Raw genomic sequence first — 19610 nt, 5'->3', positions numbered from 1 at the left:
TCAATAAATAAATATTTTTTTATAGTGAGAATTGTTAGATAAACTATTAGCTATCTTAAATTTAACAGCAACACAGAACATCAATGTTCAACAAATGTTCGACACCTAAGAAGTAGCCTAACATTTGAACCAGGGTTATTATGAAACCCGAAATGAAATAAAAATAGTATTTATTATTTTAATTAAAAGAAACTATATATATATAAAAAAAACAATAAAAGCAATTTTGTTAGTTTATCGTTGTGTTGACTGCATTGATTAACCATTCAAAAGGACTGTAAGGATAAAATAATCAAAACAAATATATTTTAAACATGGGATTTATTATTTATTATGTGTTCCTGTAATTCATTTGGTAGAGCATTGTACTATGAAGTGCAAGGTTGGGGGTTCAATTACCCTGGAACACTTGATATGTAAAAATTGATAGCTTGATAATTATTATTATTAACTGCAAAACATCATTTGGAATCTGCCCCCTACAAGTATTAGCTTAATTTAGGCTAAATTTGATTTGATATTTAATGTTACAAAAAAACTCACATAAATGAGGGATTTAAGATAGATTCAGACATATTTCATAAATAATGTATTTTCACGCTGTATATTCTGTTGTGTATGTGTGTGTGTCTAAATGCTGTATATGAATCTTTTTATCATATCACATGAATCGAAGACCAAAGGAATAATTATTTTTATTTTTCTCCATAGAAAACAGTATATGACAACAGAGAATAATCCGAGTTTGAAGTAAAAAACAAAATACAATTGTACAATAAAAAGGGCAGTAATGAAAAAGAAAAAAAATGTAAATGATTTACTGACTTATTAAAACATATAGAAACATAGAAAAAACCCCAGCATTCGACAGTCTCCTAGTCTGTTTGAAACCACATTCTGAGCCTACAATATATTTGTGATGAATATTCAAAAGCATAGAATCAGTCAGTTCACTGTAAAAATGTCAGTACCTGTCTACCTTATGTTTTTGGTGTCAAAATAGAAAATAATTTTTGAGTTATAAAAAGAAGTCCAACAATTCTGCCAGTGGCGGCTGTTGGTAAATTTTTTTGAGGGAGCCAACAAAGTGAAACACACTATTAATGCAAGCAGCGGGACTGAATGCAATTGTTAAATAACCATTTAAAAAGGGCTATAATAATGTATCATTACTGCTTAGCTTAAAAATTGAAGTTTGAAAATCAACTGTTAAAGCATGAAATAAGATTCCATGAATCAGTGAATTTGAGTTTAATGTGGGTGTATTGTTTGTAAAGAAATCATTAAATGTGTAATTATTAAAAAAAATATATATCTGCCATTTATATTAATGTGATTCAGAGATTAAGGCCATAATATTAATGTTGTCCACACGGGGGAGCCACAGGATACCAAATCCTTTAAGATGTCAGTTTAAAGACTGTGAAAATTGTTCAATAAATTGACTCATTAACATGTTGAAGTAGGCTTCATTTAACTTGAGGAGGGTGGTGCCCCAGCGCCCCCTGTTGATCAGCCGCCACTGAGTTCTGCATGGTTATTCAGGTGGTCTCACTCATCTGGGTCGGTGAGGGATTATCAGCTTCACTAACAGGTTCTGTAGCTTTAAGAGCTTCTGTGTCTCTTGGGCTGCTGAGCAGCTCCACACTGTTGCAGTTGAGGGGGGAGCTGATGTCTGATGATCTGTCCCCGCTTTTCTCAGGTGGAGGCTGCAGACCGGAGACGGCGAGAGGCAAGTTCATCATGTTGTAGAACATGTTACCCAGCCGTCGGGACAACTAAAAAGAGAACAGAACAAACTAATGGGTTAAATGTATTCATTCTTTAATAAACTTTCATTTTTTGAAGACCAAGGACCTCTTGGAGGGAAGAGAGGACCCTTAAAATAATCAGTCATATATGTGCATTTTTCATTTTACATATACAAAATATACTTCATGTGTATTTTTCATTTTACATATACAAAATATACTTCATTTGAGTTAATATTTGAATATTAATTTAATTTGAACGATTAACCTTCTTATTCAGATAGAATTTGGTCCTTTTGAAAGATGGCGAATACCTGTGATCGTATCTTGAGCGCAGGCCCGAGCTTTAGCCCAAGTGTATCCAGGAGGTGGTCCTCTGTAAGAAGAGGTAAGGTCTCTCCATCAATCATGTGGTCTTTGAATGTCTGCAATGGATGACACACGATTGAATGAGACTAAAAGGTATATAATTGTAATTGCATTTAGTAATTTTAAAATTTTTATTACCTGTGCATATTCAGCGCAGCTTGGTATTTCACTGATGAAGTTGTAGACGTCATCATCTGACCACTTGCGAATATCTTCTAATGAAGACATTTCTTCTCCATTAAGAAACATAGTAGGATGTCCTAGTTGAAAATAAACCAAAAATGAATATGTAACTCTGACTATCATAAATCATGATTACATTTTGTCTTAAAAGAAATGTATATAAGTTGACGAAACAAACAGCTACATAGCAATGTTGTTATTGTTAATTAAAAGTATAACTTTTTTTTAAATATTTAAAATAAAATATGACAAAAGCACATAACAACATTACTAAAACTTCAACAAAAATTAAAATGACAACATATTGTAGAAAATATAATAAAGACTAAACTAAGACTTTTTATATTATTATATAAATAATACTAAACAATACAGTTAAACTCAACAACTGCATTAAAAAAAGGTAAACTAATAAACACACCAAGTGGTAGTCCATTTCCTGGCACGGGGGGCATGTAGGGCATCCCTGTGAGCGGGCCAGAAACAGACGGGTACAGAAACTTTTCATGAAAAGCCGAGCAGTGGCTGGATATGTCTTTTTCACTGGTGCTAGCATTGCAGTTGGTGACTTCTGTACAGCCCTCCTGTCCACTAATACATGCGTTGCGAATCCCGGGCTCTCCTTCCTTAAAACTTTTCCTACTACTGCCAGAAGACAGCTCTGTTTCTACTTTGTTTTGGTGTGGTTTGCTGGTGGTGGTCTCATTGCTCACTTCATCTTTCCCTTCAACATCCTTCTCCTCCCCTGAAGCAGCTCCTGGACTCTGCTCGATGTTCTTCTCTTCTGATTGGCCTTTTGGGAGAGTGATGTTGCTGTATGAGCTCTTATGATTGGCAGTCCTTCTGCCGGTCCTGCGTCCTCGCTCTCTTTGCAATGTGTTGATTGGTGGGTAAGGGCTTGACATTAGGAGACTGTTAGCATGCAGGTCTTCAAGGGCAGTGCGATGGATGAATACATCATGATTATCTGGGAGCCGCTGGCGTCCCCTGAAGGCCGTTGGATTGGGTTGGATGCCTTGGTACATCATAGGATTCTCCATCCCGATAAGACCCTTTTGGTGGGAGTTCTCCAGTTCTTTTTGGTGCAGGATAGCATTCATCTCCATCCTCATTGAAAAAAATTATTTACAATTAGTGCACGCCCACTTTTTCAGAGGTTTCATTTTTCTCATAGGGATTTTAAAAATGTCTTTGTGAAAGCATTATAAGCCATAAATCAAGACAATCAGCTACAAGGTGAATAACAACATTACAAACTTTTATTTAATGCAAAAAAGTAACTGAAAATTGGACAGAAGTACTGTTCGATGGAAGGTACTAGATTGTATATATTAGTGAAGAAAAGAATATATATATATATATATATATATATATATATATATATATATATATATATATATATATATATAGATAGATAGATAGATAGATAGATAGATAGATAGATAGATAGATTAACACTGGTTTGTTTATTACTTTGAAAGTTCTTGGCTGCAATGATCTTTTGGCTCTATCTGCTCACTACTATTCTCTGATTGGTGGAATTTTCTGGTTTGAGTTAAACCTGATCATTTTAAAAACAAGTTGAAATAATGCAAACAGATGTTTTCAACATAGGCATATACCATCAGTTTAACTCACAACAAATCTGTCTTTCCTATGGACAAAATGAATGGAGATTTAACTTCTAGAAATCGAATGTTGCACTCTATGGATTTGTATTGCATTCATCTGTATGACTTTACTCCCGTTTAACATAGTTATAGCAAATACTCTAACGTTTACCTGGCTATGTTCTGTTTGTGAATTAACTCCTGTCGTCTAGCAACCGTCTCCATGGATTCAGTAGGAAGGAAGCCGTAACCTGCAAAACGGAAAAAATTCTAAAATTAGATTGTTCTTCCTCACTGAGCTTCCCCTGTATTTCTCTACATTTAACCAGCATATAATTTCATTCTAACCTGTGCCAGGGAATCCTCTGCCTGGAATAACATTGGAGTTTGTGGGCAGAGAGTGGCCGAAGTGGGCACCCATGTGGATTTGTCTAGCGTCAGCTGATACTATTTCAGTGGGCGGCATCAGGTCCCTGCAGAAAAAGAGGATTCATACATCATTCAAATCTTACAGCTTACATCTTGGTTATCTAGTTATATTTCTATTTTCTACATTTTTTTTTCTTCTACTATGTTTTTCTATTTTCTATTCCTATTCCCATGTACCTTTCCCATTCCCATTGTCTTATTTATGCTTTATGATTTATTTATTTTTATTTGTATGTTCCTTTCATTCCTACGTCCTTTCTATTTTATGTTAATTTCATTTCTGTGCTAGTTCATTCTGTATGAAGAGTCATAAAAAACATTTCACTGCACATTATACTGTGTATGGTTGTGTGTGTGACAAATAAGATTTGAAGTTAGAATTTAAATTTGTAAAATTCTAATTTAAACTGCTTAGTTAGCTGAAAATGCTTTGGCAATAAATGTCAATTTCTTGTCATGACATTAAAGCTCATGTAAATCGAACCTAAAATATCCATTAACAATTAAAAACTCATTCTCTTTTACTGTCTTGGTTGTTTTGGAGTTCATTCTAACAGACCTTTCCATGAAGCGGGGATCAAACTGTGCCGGGACACCCTGCAGTCTCTGCTGCCCCTGAGTCAAGATCTGTGGAGTCATGGCCATCTGGTTCCTCATCATGAGCTCCTGCCTTTGCCTTATCTCTGCTTCAAACACAGGGGAACAGATGAAGGTGTCTCTAGTCTAAAAGTAGCTCTTTCTAAGCCATAATTCTTCAAGGTTGCGATCAGCTCTGGTTAAAGTGTTCTATGAACTCTGCCACTTCTATGAAGAGCTCTTACCTCCAGCAGACATTCCATTGACCATTCGGTACCAGTGTTTCTCATCTAGGGCACCTTGCTCTCCCAGCGCCGATATCTTCCTTAGCTGTTCCCGTGGGGTCATGACACCACCTATTTGCTAAGTGTAACAAACATAGGCTACATTCTTGAAATTTTGCACATGAAGAACAATCACTGTATTGTATGGACAAAAATACAACAGAAGTCAATGCGAACTGAAAGTGTTTGGTTTGGTAATCAATCTTCAAAACATATTATTTTGTGTTCAGAATTTTGAATTCAGCTAAATTTCATGTGGAACAAATTGGTTTACTTAATTATTGGTTCACTCATTAAGTCACCACCTACTGGTGTAACTATTTAAGCTGCCGATAAAGTCACTGAAATGGTAAAACGTACATATAATGTACCTATTCTCTGCCAATACTGAAATAGCAGCGAGACGAATTACATAGTATTGACACAAGACACACAACCGATTCCACTGGCTCAAAGATCAGTATGACCCTTTTCTTGACAGGTCAGTAAACAACACACATTTAAAATGCAACCAAGACAGAAGCATGAGGTGAACTCAAACATCAATGTTAGAAAGGATAGATGTCATGCAATGAAGTACCTGTTTACTCCTCCTGTGCTTTATCTTCACTCAGTGAGGTGTAAAATGTTTCCGTAATGTCACTCCTTTCAGTCGGAAATTGAAAAACGAGATACAGAGAGAGAAAACGATAGGCTGTAACCAGTTTGTCAACATCCTTGTTCTTAGTAGAGATTCCCAGTTAAAATGATAAGCCTAAAGTTTAAAAAGTGGAACAAGTATAGTTTTACTAAAATTCTCTAAACAAACACGTAGAGCCAAAAAAAAAAAAAGTTTCATAATAATAATAAAAATACAGGGCTTTACAAGAAAACATATATATTATATTATATTATATTATATTATATTATATTATATTATATTATATTATATTATATTATATTATATTATATTATATTATATTATATTATATTATATTATATTATAACATGGCATTGTATTGTGATATTATGCACTTCATTTGGTCAACAGATTGTATGTAAAAAAAATAAATAAAAAAATTGGTCACATCTCTGTTTTTCTACCTGAGTGAATTTGTTTACTGGAATATAACAAGCCTAGATAATTAGCTCTATAGAACTTTATTCCTGGATGAATTCTATCATATTTCTGTATGGGACAGCCTCTGTGCGTATTACCAGTTATGAGGAGCCGTATTAATCTGAATCCTGTAATCCTCCTGTTAGTCCAGCAGTCTGCCTGGTACATCTGCTGACCCGTGTGCATGCAGTTCTGCTGTCAGCTAACCCCCAAACTACCTTCAGGGCCCCTATTCCCCCCCTCGGATCCTATTAGCTAAATCCTGACTATATAGCATTTTAAAGGGATGTGTTGGAGGTAATCCCAGAGTTTAGAGTTTTACCCCCAGCAAACCTTGCCTGTAAGCATCCCGGACAATACACCCTAAGTGCTAAGCCTATTTGCCTCCATTAGCCCTAGAGATGTCCCAAAAACACCTTGGGGAATAAATCTGGGATATAGGTGGTTTATGTGTTAAATGTGGTGCAGCCAGACACACCGTCAACCTTGTTAAAACTCTGCCTGATACACAGAGAGTCAGTTTAATATGGAATGAAGGAGTGATATTTATTATCTGTATGTATTATTTATGATTGCTTTTCTATGTTTAACTATTCTATAAATAATTTAGTATTATTAATAATAATAATAATGTTAAATATATAAATTGTAATAAAAATAGATTTTTTTAAAGAACTGTACACTGTAATTTAAGTATAGATATTTTTATGTAATTGTGAAAAAGGTGTATAAAAATGCAAAATGTGCCAATGGTTATGTATTTTCATATATTATCCATCAACAGAAAGCTACCAGAAGTTATAGAGTAGACATATAAAAGAAATTAATACAATTTGCAGACATTTAAGATGTTTAAGAGGCTTAAACATACACAAGGAAGGTAAACCCCAAGTATTGGACATATTTGCATAGCAAGCACATTTTTTGGCATGTGTGTGTGACAAGTGATGCCATATCCAAGTCACAGACGTGAACTGGAAGGATTTGCTTGTGGCTAATCTCATTAAAGGAATAAATTAAGAGAAAACTGCTGACGACTTAAATCAAGTCTTGCATTTGGGTAGGTCATAGTAGAGAAGATAATAATCATCTGGTCTAATGTACTACCTTTGTACAGTAAGTGCACATGATTGTTCCACATCCAAGACTAGGACTGGTATAACTGGAAGTGACAAGGATATGAACAGTATCAAGTACCTTGATCACTTCTTTTACACATTAAAAATATTTTTAACAAGTAAATAAAAATAAAGATTTGTCCACATGCTATTATAATTCCAAGAAAATATGTACATGGGCAGTAGCAACGCAAATAACACTGTTGAACACCCATGCGCCATTGCACCAATGAAAAAATGCAGTCTAAAATCATATATTACAATCTTACATTACAGTTTCAAATACAACGCAGAAACTAGCAAAATACCTAACAGTGGAAGGTAAATTGAAGCCATAAAGACTGAAGAGACATTAGACTCACCTCTGAATGTCTGCCAGAGAAATGGGAATCTGTCCAAACTCTCAGTCAGGATGAAAATATTAACACATTCATTCCAAACAAGCGAAATGATTCCAAAATGAGCATGAGACCTGAAGCGGCACCAAGAAAGTCCACAACCCTCAGAACTCTCAGGTCTTCAGTCCTGCTGCAAATGCTTTGGCCAACAAGTGCCAGCTCCTGGTCTTAACTAAAAAAGACCTTTAATTGGAGATTCATGTTATCTCTCTATTAGTTTGGCTTTATCTGCCTGCTTAAATCCCCCCCCCCCCTTACCTGACATCACTATGATCTCTCATCCAACTGCACACGGGACACTCTGCTGAAATGTAATTAAGAGCACTGGCTAAGCACAGTGGCTAAACCTCTTTCATCATTTACCTCAGTAATCCTCTGTTAGTACTTTAACACCGAGAGTAAGACTCCTAAATGCCCAGCTTCCTTTTCCATGTAAAAGACAGTGTCAATTGAAATCAAGCTAGATGTGCATGTGCTTTTCAAGCGTTCTTCTGTGTGTGCAACTCATAGAAATGATTGTCAGAGTGTTAATCAGAGGCTGTATGAGGTCTCATTGTATGACTGCCCTCCTCACTATGTTGTCGAGGATCATGTACTCAGACTTGTTAATCTGACAGTTTGTGCTCACCACCCGCTTACAGCATCGTCTGCAGTTCCCAGACTTATATTTTTTAACACTGAGAGGATCAGGAAGAATTAGTACAGGGATAGGTGTGCGCTCAATTGGGCGGCATATGAGCATTTTGCAGCAAAACAGATTCTTGGGGAGATGCATAACACCCAGAGATTGGCGGCAAGCATTGATCTCCCGCTGGGATAAACTGACAGTGGGTTAATAAAGCTGTTTTGCTGATTATTATAAATGGCCCCACACACTACCTACTGTGCTATGCAAAGCTTTGTAAGAAATTAGTAAACAAATGCTTGTGAAGTCAAAGGAATCTCGAGTACTGATTGATGACATTACCTTATAGCATTTTATGAAATAGCATTTCATCTTTAAGCCTTAAAAATTACAATATACAATATAAACTAGTACACAAAGGTTTGGGGCTAGAAGAAATTCTCCCAAAGAAATTAATAGCTAAATTTATTTGGCAGGAATAAAAGTTCAAAAGTTATTCAAAAGTTACAGTAAAGGAATTAATAAAGTTACAAAAGACTAAACAAGTTTAAATAAATGCTATTATTCCATGCAAATCAGCATATTAAAATGATTTCTGAAGGATCATGTGACATTGAAGACTGCGCCATCAAATGAACAAATTAATAATATAGATAGAAATAAAATAGAAAAGTCAGTTTAAAGTGTTCTAATATTTAAAGGATATGGTCACTTCCAGAATGAAAATTCTGTCATCATTTATTCACCCTCCACTTGTTTCAAACCAGAATTACTTTCTTTCTTCTTTTGAAAAATGTTGGTATCTGAACAGTTGGGCACCACTGACTTTGATAGTATTTTTATTCCCTATATTGAAGTCAATAGTGCCCATCAACTGTTTGGATACTAGCATTTCTCAAAATATCTTCTTTTGTGTTCAATAGAAGAAAGAAACTCACACAGGTTTGGAATTTCTGTTTTATTTATTGAAGTGCAAGTTGACCATCTTTCTTGTTCTATCCAATTATATATATTTTTGACGCTCCAATAGAAAAAAATCTGATTTTTAGAAAAGTGCAAGTCAATCACACAGATTTAATAATTACATATGAACAGATTTTACATGTAATACAATACAATATAGGCTACATATAATATAATTTCAAAATAACATTTACATCAGTAAGTCTTTAACAGCATTTTAATGTGATTAGTCTACTGCTCAAAAATCTGTCAGATGACTTATAGTGAACTGCTATGCATCATAATTTGGTGCACTTAACAAATCACACTTCAAACAATATAATGTGGACATGGTTAGAAAAAAAAGAGAGAATGACAAATAAAGTGCTCAGACATGATGAGAACTGAGTATTAAGACATGTAAACCACTAATTTAAGAAACTTTGCGGAGTAAGCTTTTTTAGACAGATTTCTGCCCAGCCTGTTTGTGCACTGTATTATAGAGGCACATTGAGGCAAAGGGATAATGTGGGGTTTAACCCCAAAACCACTTGGTAAACACTCTGTTGGTGAAGTCTGAATTATGACACATGCAGAGGATAAGGGAACTCTTCATAGAAATTAAGCAGATAAACAAACACATATGAATAACAAATAAATTCAAATATAGACCATGCCTTTTTAGTAGCTGCACATATGAAGTTACTAACACGTCTTTTAGACTGATGGATTTCAATATTGATTATTTTAATAATTTTTCATGCAGTGAAGGTGCCCATGAAAATACTTCCATTAAAAATCATAACAGCCCAAACACATGTTTTGGAGAACATTTCTCAGGTATTTGTTTTTTATTCAAATGAAGGTTTTACAATTTTGGCTTTTATAAAGGTAATACAAAATTGACATTTACATTTCAAATGAAATAATTTATATTCATATTAAATAATATTAATTTATTAATTTCATTTTTCAGTTATTCATATTTGAAAATCTTCTTTCTACCAAATTCAAATGTGTGATACCCAGCATGCAGGGAGCTATTTTGACTTTACCAAAGTTTTAGAAACGACATCTTATGACATCCTCCAGCCTTCACTGACAGCCAGCATGAACATAGCCTACATTCTCTCAGCTTTACCTGAACGACACACCAAAAAGGGCAGCAGTTTTAGTCAAATCCATTTTTTACATTATCACATAAATTACTGAACTGTCCTATCCTGTGAAAAAGCATCAGAAGAAGACATTCACACCTCATCTTTTTTTTTTTTTTTATCTGTGGCTGAGGTGAGATGTTTGTGCTAGAGCTGGATACGTAAGCCATGATGTCATTTTTGAATTAATTATGGTAGTAAACCATACCTTTTTACAACCCTTTTCTAGGGTTGTAATGCACCCATATATATATATATATATATATATATATATATATATATATATATAAATTATGCATTTAGCAGTTGCTTTTATACAAAGCAACTTTGTGCAAGGCTAACATTTTTTTACCTAACATAGAAAAGATGGATTATAATTAGATGATGTCTTTGTTGGGGAATGTTGAGGCTTTTCACATATGTTCATACAGGGGGTTTATGTCACACAAAGGTCATTTATGCACATCTACTGTAGGATGATCATTCTTTCAGTGCACTCATAAGGGGAATGACTTGCAGTTGCAGTCCTGAAAAATATGAATTTAATCACGTACGATGTGGAAGTAGGACAATGCGACCAGTCTGTTAGAAACACTACTCAAATTTCTTACCTTAGGTTTTACAAAACACCTATAAAATAAAAATATTTAACTCTTTCTTATCATAATATAACCGACACTGGAGAATGAATAAATTAATGACATGACATGAATTAATAACTAGTTCTAATTAAACTCCGAAAATGATTTTCTGGCTATGTTCTGCCACATTGATTATGTTTGAATATTCAGACTGTGTGCCCACAATCAGATCAGTAAAAACAAGACTGATGCAAAAGTGTCTGTACTTAATAAATAGATAAAATACAGATAAAAAAGTGTATTAAAACTGTTTATTTAAATAAATGGATAACACTCAACAGCTGTAGGTCAGTTTAACAGGATGCTGTGTAAGTAAAAGATTAGCTGGATCAGGTGTGTTTAATTAGGATGGAATCTAAACTCTGCAGGACTGTGGCCCTCCAGGAACTGAGTTTGACACCCCTTGTTTAATAACTGAAGCAGACTTTACTGTGCTTTTAGAGTTTAGATGTGATCTGTGTTCTGTATTTCTGAGTCACACCACTAGATGTCACTCCATTCATGATATTGAGGCAGTTTACATTTTACACACACGTCTTACGGTGTTTAGAGATTATGGGAATTCTTCTTCTTCTATTATTATAGAAGCTATGGGCATTATTATGAGCCTCCATTATAATCGGTCTTATATTGTTATTCTGAAGCATGTTGTACGTTACTTTCTACAGTTGTTTTGATTTAGTTTCTTTATGTAGGCCTACAGTTGAAATAATTTTGTTTTCTTATTATTTTTTTTAAATGTTGCGAAAGAGTCTTATTATTATTTTTTAATGTTGCGAAAGAGTCAGTAATAATCATTAAAAGTATTAGTTCTTCTTTCTAATGCGGTGAGTTTTGTGTCCTAAACATGAGGCTGAGAACGTGTCCTTCTCTGTCACGCGCGAGCACGATTTGTTCTTCGACACAAACACAAACAACTGCAACATGCAAAACATACAGCGAGACGTGAGGACACGCTCATTGTGTAATCCAGATCCATTGCATAAAGATGTTTTTTTTTCGTCATTAACGTGTTTGCTGTCTGACATATATATATTTAAACGATATATTTCACGTTTAAGGTTAACTGTTTTACGATAGAAACGACAGACAGTAATATAATGTAACTAGGCTACTCGACTCATTGACAAATTTTGCCGATTTGAATATATAGACATATTTGAGACTTATTTGATTTATCTAATTCATAACAGAATTCGACAAGATGAAACCTTAACCTAGATATTCGTTGTCAACTACAGGTCACGATTAAGAGTGAATTTGTGCATATTAAAACACACACACACACACACACACACACACACACACACACACACACACACACACACACACACACGCAAAAGAGTATTTGCAAATAGTTCAGACTTATTTACAATATAAAATATTTTAATGGTTGATCTGATTTTTACTTTTCTAATGCCAAATGCAAAATGTAGCCTATTGTTTAATAGCTGAAAAGACCTGTATGTGCCCTTGGCTTCAGATGTCAAATTTTGGTACCAATGGGGGGAAATTGTGTAAATAAAACAGCTAGGTGAATTGCTTTTTTCAAGGGCCTGCACAGTTAAAAAACACTAATAAAAAGGGGAATTTTGTAAAATGAGTAGTCCTTTGAAAGTATATCAAACACAGATCAGTCACAGATACAGGATAGTTTTAATGTTTTGAGTTGCATACACATAGTGATAAAACGGTTTAAAAATTAGAAAAAAAAATATGCTTGTAGGTGCTCACCCCCATAATATACATATTATCTTTTTTTTTTTTTAAGTTGGAAATTTTGGAACTGATTTATGAAAGACTTGTTCTCCAGATCACTATATGGATCTGTAAAATTAGTGTAAAATTTCATATTGTTTCATCAACATAAAAAGCTATTTAACACAGTACATAATCTGCAATGTGGTGTAAATTACATACATGTGAAACAAAAGTAGATTGTGGAAAACTTCCCTAACACAGAAAGCATCCACATCGGAAGACGTCTTATTGACACAAATGTGAAGACTGAAGAAGGAGAGCATCTCATGACCGTATCTCAATGACAACACTTTTTTTTTTTCAAATGATACTTTAATGTCATTTTTTTCTACAAAGCAACTGGTGAGGATTAAGAACAAATCACAAAAGACAGCATTTACATTTTTTACATATATTTATTTAAAGTCTGATCCACACTGAATTAGGAACACCTTTGATTTAATCACACAGTAGATGTTTTGTAGACAAACTTTGAAGAAAGAAAAGTGACACCAGAAATAGACTCACAAAACTAAAAACTTTAGTTTACATACAATTCAGTACTGTACAAACTTTACTTTGAAGATTTATGTATACATATTCTCATGCCACAGATAACTGATTGAGAGAATTTTGTAGGGAATATTACATTTGTTGTTGTTTTTTTAAACCACAACAACACATCTCACAATAGTTATAAGGCAGCTATATCAAGGCATGCTGCTGCACAGCTCCAGTCTCTGGTCGGTCTCAGTGAAAACATCAGTGTTGATGCCATGGGATTTGAGGATGCCTAACAGCTCAGAGACGGTCTCTTTTGGAAGTGTGCGGGTTCTGCTCATGATCCAGGAATACTCAGCGTGAAAGAGCCCGGCGAAATCAGAGCAAGAGTAAACCAGGGTGTAGTTGTCATAATCAGTAGCCAGCACCCAGTAGGGGCCAGGAGGAGCATCTGAAAGAGGACACATCATGAATAACTCAAAATCACAGATTCCAAAAAATAAATACACTACGAAGAATGATTTTGGACTTACCTTCAAAGAAGCTGACTTCAAGTTTGGCAGGCTCTGATGCATCAACAATCTTGGCAGTTCCCTCAATGAAGCTGACAGTGCCATTAGCACTGTTAAGATATTAAGAGGAACAATATTTGGTCATTTCAGGAGAAAGTGCAAAACTATTTTGAATATTTGTAATATTAACAAGTATTGTTTTTCTTTTCTCATACACACATTTATACATACATATATGTATATAGAATATTCTGAATAAGATAAAAACTTAAAAATTTTTTTAATTGTATTACTGCAGTAATTGTTCATCAGTAGGCTACTTACAGAAGCTCATCATTTCGAACCAGCACAATACCATCACTCAGAGTGTAAGTGGCCTGGCAACAGTCTCCCAACTGGAATGGGGCTGGAATCTTCATGATCTCATGCCATCTGCCCATGTACTATGAAGGGAAAAAATGATGAGAAATTAGAGGACAGGAACAGGATTAAAACTTTGTACCTGTAAAAGAAGTTTAATATAAAGCAATATAGATTTTCTGCTATTTCTGTTTTATATATATACATATATATATATATACACATTTTTCTTGTCTTTCTTCTTAGCTTTATTATGCTAAAGTTGTTCAAGATGACTTTAATATACATTTCTGATAATAAAAAAAGAAAGATTAAAGATAACGATTAACATAAGTAAAAAAAAAGTGTACCCTAGCAGGATCAAAGTTTTGCTGAACAGATGGCTGTGGACATTTTCCAGAGCTGATGGTCTGAGCGCTGACCGCCAGCACAGACAGCAGAGTCAGAGACAGAACTTGAAGAGCCTGCATTCTCTCGGTTTAAACCTGAAAAAAAGAGAGCCATATTTAATAAGAACAACGAGAAATTTTGCTTTTAGAGTTGGAGAGTTGAGATTCAAATACCGTGCATCTTACCTGTTTGGTATGAAGTGTGAAACTTGTGTTCAAGGTAAAGAACACCAAAAGAGTTCAGTATTTATAGGCAAATACATCTGTTCATTATATCACTAACTCCACCCCCTCAGCTAAAATAAGCTCATTACAGTGGGTTTGGGGAACCTGGGCATCTGCTCGCTTGAGATGTTCAAGGTTAAATAAACACACCTTGAGTTGAACCTTATAGAACAGCGGCTCTCAAACCTCTGTACATTTTGTATGTCTCCCTATATCTGACACACCCACTTCAGGTCTTGCAGTCTCCACTAATGAGCTGATGTGTTGAATCAGGTGTGATAGATGAGGTAGACACACAAAATAGACAGAGCTGGGGGTACTCCAGGACGGGTTTGAGAACCACTCTTATAGAAGAAGCTGGTTGAGTGATGAACAGGTCAGATTTCCACATCCTTAAAACTTAAGCTGTGAAAGACATTCAAAAGGTTCAAAGGTTTATAACCAATTATTTTACTTATTTTATATGCATGTACAATGCATTTTAACATGAGGACAAAATAGTCAAAATTTATGACTGATATCACATGACACACAAAAGCGAAGTGTTTGGTAATTTCACGATCAAAAAATTTAATAAAATAAAAATGCAGATACTTTTTAAAGAAGTAGTTCAGTTCCAGAACAAAAATGTACACATAATGTACTCCCACTCCTTTTCATGTCTGATTTCAAGACAGATCTTCATGTCTGTCTTTTTTAGGATATATATATATAGGATTTCTCTCTATATAATGGACTTCTATGGTTCCCCCGAGTTTGAACTTCCAAAATGCAGTTTAAACGCTTCTTCGATGGGCTCTAAACGATCCCAGCTGAGGAAGAAGGGTCTCAACTAGCAAAACTACTCCTTTAACTACATCTTGCATTAGTTCGACCTCACGCATTATGTAGCCACGCTGGAAAGGTCATGTGTGACGTAGGTAGAAGTACCATATTTGCAAAGCAAAGGTGAAAAGAAAGTCAAACGCCATTTACAAAAAGGTAAAATAACAATAAAGTTGAAGGTTGAAGTTGGAGGAGAAAATGAGATTTAATTTTTTGCCTTACCCTACCTTTTTGAACTGAACAGAGATGAAGAGCTAATAGCACGTGACTTTTCCAATTGAATTTGCGCATTAAAGAGTTAGTGCAAAACGAGCATTTGTGGTTAAAAAGTATATACATTTTAAATTTTATTAAGAAAATGACCGATTGTTTCCCTAGATAAGACTCTCTTATTCATTAGCTGTGATCATGTAAAGCCCTTTGAAGCTGCAATGAAACTGCATTTTGGACCTTCATCCCGACCACTGAAGTCAATTATATGGAGCTAAATCCATGTTTTCCTCAAAAACCTTAATTTCTTTTCGACTGAAGTCAAAAAGTCTTGGATGAGATGGGGGTGAGTAAATTATCAGGAAATTTTTATTCTGGAAGTGAACAAATTTTTTAATAGACTACATATGAATGTGACAATCTAAAATTCATGTAAACATAGCATCATTTTAGTATGAAGAATTTATTTAATTTTGCTAAAGACAACTAAAACACTGACATCAAGTGTAGTAATTTCAGATTTATGATTGAATCTTATAGCACCACCCCTGAATCAATGTGCACATGTTTTTTTTTTTATCTATCAAATTTACACATTTAAAATCTGCCAGGAAGGTTCAAACTTTGAAAATAATGGTTTAGTTTGTTAGCCATCAAATACAGTCCAAAAAAAAAATAAAACACCCTGCGTGGCATTTTTTTTTTTTTTTATGAAGTTCTTCTCCTAACATGTAAGATGTTATGAAAGGTGTGTACAAAGTTAGGTCCTCAACTGGAGGTCGAGTCACACGTGAATCCTTCATGTTCTTATCACACCAGTGTTGTTTAACCTATCACAAACACCTGCAACATGCAAAACACTCAGCTACACGTGATGATACGGTCCTTATGTAAAGACATACATCTGATACAAAACGCTTGGGAAAACATACATGTGGCAGTTTTTTTAAACCTAATAATAATAAAGGTTAAAAAATTAAGTTAATTACCAAGTTAATTGCCACAGAGGAGCAATAGACAATTCCTCAGTTTAATCAATACTCAGGCCCAGCATGCCATAATGGGGAAACTAAATACTAGTTAACATTAAAGTAAGAACTGACTCAGAATCAAAAATAAGTCATAAATCTTTTCTTTTTGCCAGTGAAGCATTTGTGATCAGACCGATGAGCATCCTCCTCAATATAGTGCCCTCTGTCTGTCAGCATCACCATTACAGACATTAAACCTGCTGCCGATTTCAAATCACAGGTTAACCTTCACTCATCACAACCCACTGTCCTAAACTAGCATGTCAAAAACACAAATGGAATGTTTAGACAGAAAATAACTTGCTTAAAAGACAAAGAAATGTGACATTTAGTTTAGATACTCATTTGTAATGGAACATTTGCTCATGACTTCAGTTTGCTTAATTACTTACTTCATGCTGGGAATAAACTCTGACTCTCACAAAGACTTCTTCATGGCACGTCTCTTCTGCAGTCACGTGATCCCAGAGGAGAATGATTCAAATAAATAGTCTGAGCTCCACAGTCCATCATATTCTGCACGACCTTAAGAGGTAAGGGTGTGTTTTTATTTTTATTAATTTTTTGGATTGGTTTGTTTTACAGTAAACTAAATATACTGTAAACTACTGTTCTCATTTATTATTTTATGTTATTATATAAATTATTTTGGAAAAGCAATTACTACTTTCATTCAGCAAAGATGCATTTAATTGATAGGAAATGAAAGTACGGACATATGTAATGTACCAAAAGGTTTCTATTTCAAATAAACGCTGTTCTTTTCAACTTTCTATTTGTCAAATAATCCTGAAAAAAAGTATCAGTTTGCACAAAAATGTTGCACAACTCTTTTTAATACTGATAATAATCAAAAGAAATCCGCACATTAAAATTATTTTTGAAGGGTGGAGAAATGACTGCTGAAGAATCAGTTTTGCCATGACAGGAATAAATTAGCCTATACATTATAAAATATATTGAAATAGAAAACTTGAATTTGTGATAATATTTCACAATTATTAAAATAAAAATCTTATTGATCCCAGATTTTCAATGGCAGTGTATGTGCATCTTAGAATGACTGCTGAATAACTTAATTTAGTTATTATTTAATATTTTACATTTCTATGTTATGTTAGTTCATTCTTTTGGCTAAGGGCAAAACAAGTAAAATGAAGGCCTTACTGGTTGTTTCGGCCCTCTTTCTGCCCATCATAAATGCCCAGGTGCCTCATTGGGGGCCGTGCCCAGAGCCTGTCACTCAACCTGCCTTCAACCTAAAGAAGGTAACATATGTGCCACAGCTTATGTCATAAACTGGTCTTCTATTTTGCTGTAAAATGTTTTCAACATTTGATTGTCTGTATCCTAATGTAGTTTATGGGCAGGTGGTTTGAAATCGCTAAACTTCCAGCACAATTTGAGCGAGGGAGATGCATTGAGACTAACTTCACTCTCAAGCTGGATGGAACGGCTCATGTAATGAGCTCTGAAATTCTGTGGGTACCAACACCTAAACCAACAAATCAGTTTCTTTTTTTCTCCTCTTTTGATAATTCTTTGGGGTTTTATATAAGAGGTAATAAACACGCCTAATTAAACCATACACTTTATATTTTAATTAGAAAAGGAGAGTTAAAAACGATCGAGGGGACAGCTGTGGTGGAAGATAGAAGAAATCCAGCAAAGCTTGGAATCAGTTTCTCTTCCGGTACAGATCTGATTTTCTTTTTAAATGCTTGCCATAAGTAATGACATTTCTAATTCAGAATTAATAGGAAATGTGTATGGCTAAAAGATTTTGTCTTTTGCATTTCTACTGAAATGACAGTTTTGCCCTACACTCCATACTGGATTTTGTCCACTGACTATGAGAATTCAGCGCTGGTGTATTCATGCACTGATGTCTTGAGACTGTTCCACGTAGACTTTGCTTGGATTTTGGGCCGCACACGGTTCCTGTCTGCTGCCACCGTCGACCACGGAAAAGAGGTTTTTACCAGCAACAACATCGATGTGAGTCGGATGATCTTAAGTAGACAGCAAGGATGTGACAAAGAGCTATGAAAGACTGTTTTACTGGATAATCCTGATTCCAGTGTTGAACAACATGTGGATTACAAAAGAAGTATACTATTACTTTTAATAATAATAAAAGAAAACATCTTGGTCTTTGATTAAATGGCCATGGAGTCTTAATTCATTATTTTTTCCAGGTTTTCAAACCAGAAATGCAGTCCATCTTTTTTGGAAGATATTATATGGTATTGAAAGCACAAGTTTCCAATTGATCCAAATAAATTAGGGCATTAACCAAAACCATGTGAACTTTTGGCTTAATTCTCTGACTGTTGAACATTTAGCACCTCCCTGTGGTCACAAAGAAAAAATAAAACATACCAAGTTGGTTTGGAAAGATATAAAAGTAAAAATATCCGACATGTTAACAGTGTCATTTTAGTATCATGAATATGTAGTTAATATATCAATATACAGCTTTTATTAAGTTGGTTTGTAGTTTTAATATTAGTTTTAGTTACTGTATGACTTTAAATGAAAATGAGAAACCTTGTATTGGCAACTAGCTACAATAAAATAGGATTTAAATAAGCCTTTTATATTTATATTATATTTTAGTTCATTTCAAACAATG

The 19610-nt window shown here is 34.5% G+C and overlaps 3 protein-coding genes across 5 annotated transcripts; 1 reads left to right on the top strand and 2 right to left on the bottom strand.

Moving 5' to 3' along the window:
• Positions 1–676: 676 nt before the first annotated feature.
• On the bottom strand, positions 677–8725 carry LOC128031584 (sterile alpha motif domain-containing protein 7-like). Of its 2 annotated transcripts, none has more exons than XM_052619912.1 (10): positions 7782–8725; positions 5783–5847; positions 5164–5281; positions 4902–5028; positions 4262–4386; positions 4086–4164; positions 2725–3410; positions 2259–2380; positions 2066–2176; positions 677–1778 (listed from the first exon to the last, which is right to left on the bottom strand). In XM_052619912.1, exons 3-10 carry the CDS (start codon positions 5264–5266, stop codon positions 1542–1544), a joined length of 1590 nt encoding a protein of 529 aa, XP_052475872.1. In that variant the 5' UTR covers positions 5267–5281; positions 5783–5847; positions 7782–8725; the 3' UTR covers positions 677–1541. The 2 variants fall into 2 exon arrangements, with proteins under 2 accessions (XP_052475872.1, XP_052475875.1); XM_052619915.1 differs by having other exon boundaries at positions 4902–5025; positions 7782–8724.
• A 4593-nt stretch (positions 8726–13318) lies between these two features.
• LOC128023665 (apolipoprotein D-like) lies at positions 13319–15086 on the bottom strand. The gene is made up of 5 exons (XM_052610668.1): positions 14871–15086; positions 14646–14780; positions 14260–14378; positions 13957–14045; positions 13319–13874 (listed from the first exon to the last, which is right to left on the bottom strand). The coding sequence occupies exons 2-5, from the start codon at positions 14763–14765 to the stop codon at positions 13633–13635; spliced, it is 570 nt and encodes a 189-aa protein (XP_052466628.1). The 5' UTR covers positions 14766–14780; positions 14871–15086; the 3' UTR covers positions 13319–13632.
• A 122-nt stretch (positions 15087–15208) lies between these two features.
• On the top strand, positions 15209–19139 carry LOC128023681 (apolipoprotein D-like). Of its 2 annotated transcripts, none has more exons than XM_052610670.1 (6): positions 15209–15285; positions 17402–17508; positions 18097–18243; positions 18335–18456; positions 18583–18668; positions 18789–19139. In XM_052610670.1, exons 3-6 carry the CDS (start codon positions 18130–18132, stop codon positions 19022–19024), a joined length of 558 nt encoding a protein of 185 aa, XP_052466630.1. In that variant the 5' UTR covers positions 15209–15285; positions 17402–17508; positions 18097–18129; the 3' UTR covers positions 19025–19139. The 2 variants fall into 2 exon arrangements, with proteins under 2 accessions (XP_052466630.1, XP_052466631.1); XM_052610671.1 differs by having other exon boundaries at positions 15222–15285; positions 17430–17508.
• Positions 19140–19610: the final 471 nt, after the last annotated feature.

Source organism: Carassius gibelio, chromosome A2, assembly GCF_023724105.1.
Source record: "Carassius gibelio isolate Cgi1373 ecotype wild population from Czech Republic chromosome A2, carGib1.2-hapl.c, whole genome shotgun sequence".
In the NCBI taxonomy this organism is placed as follows: domain Eukaryota; kingdom Metazoa; phylum Chordata; class Actinopteri; order Cypriniformes; family Cyprinidae; genus Carassius; species Carassius gibelio.
This window is presented reverse-complemented; position numbering and strand designations above follow the sequence as displayed.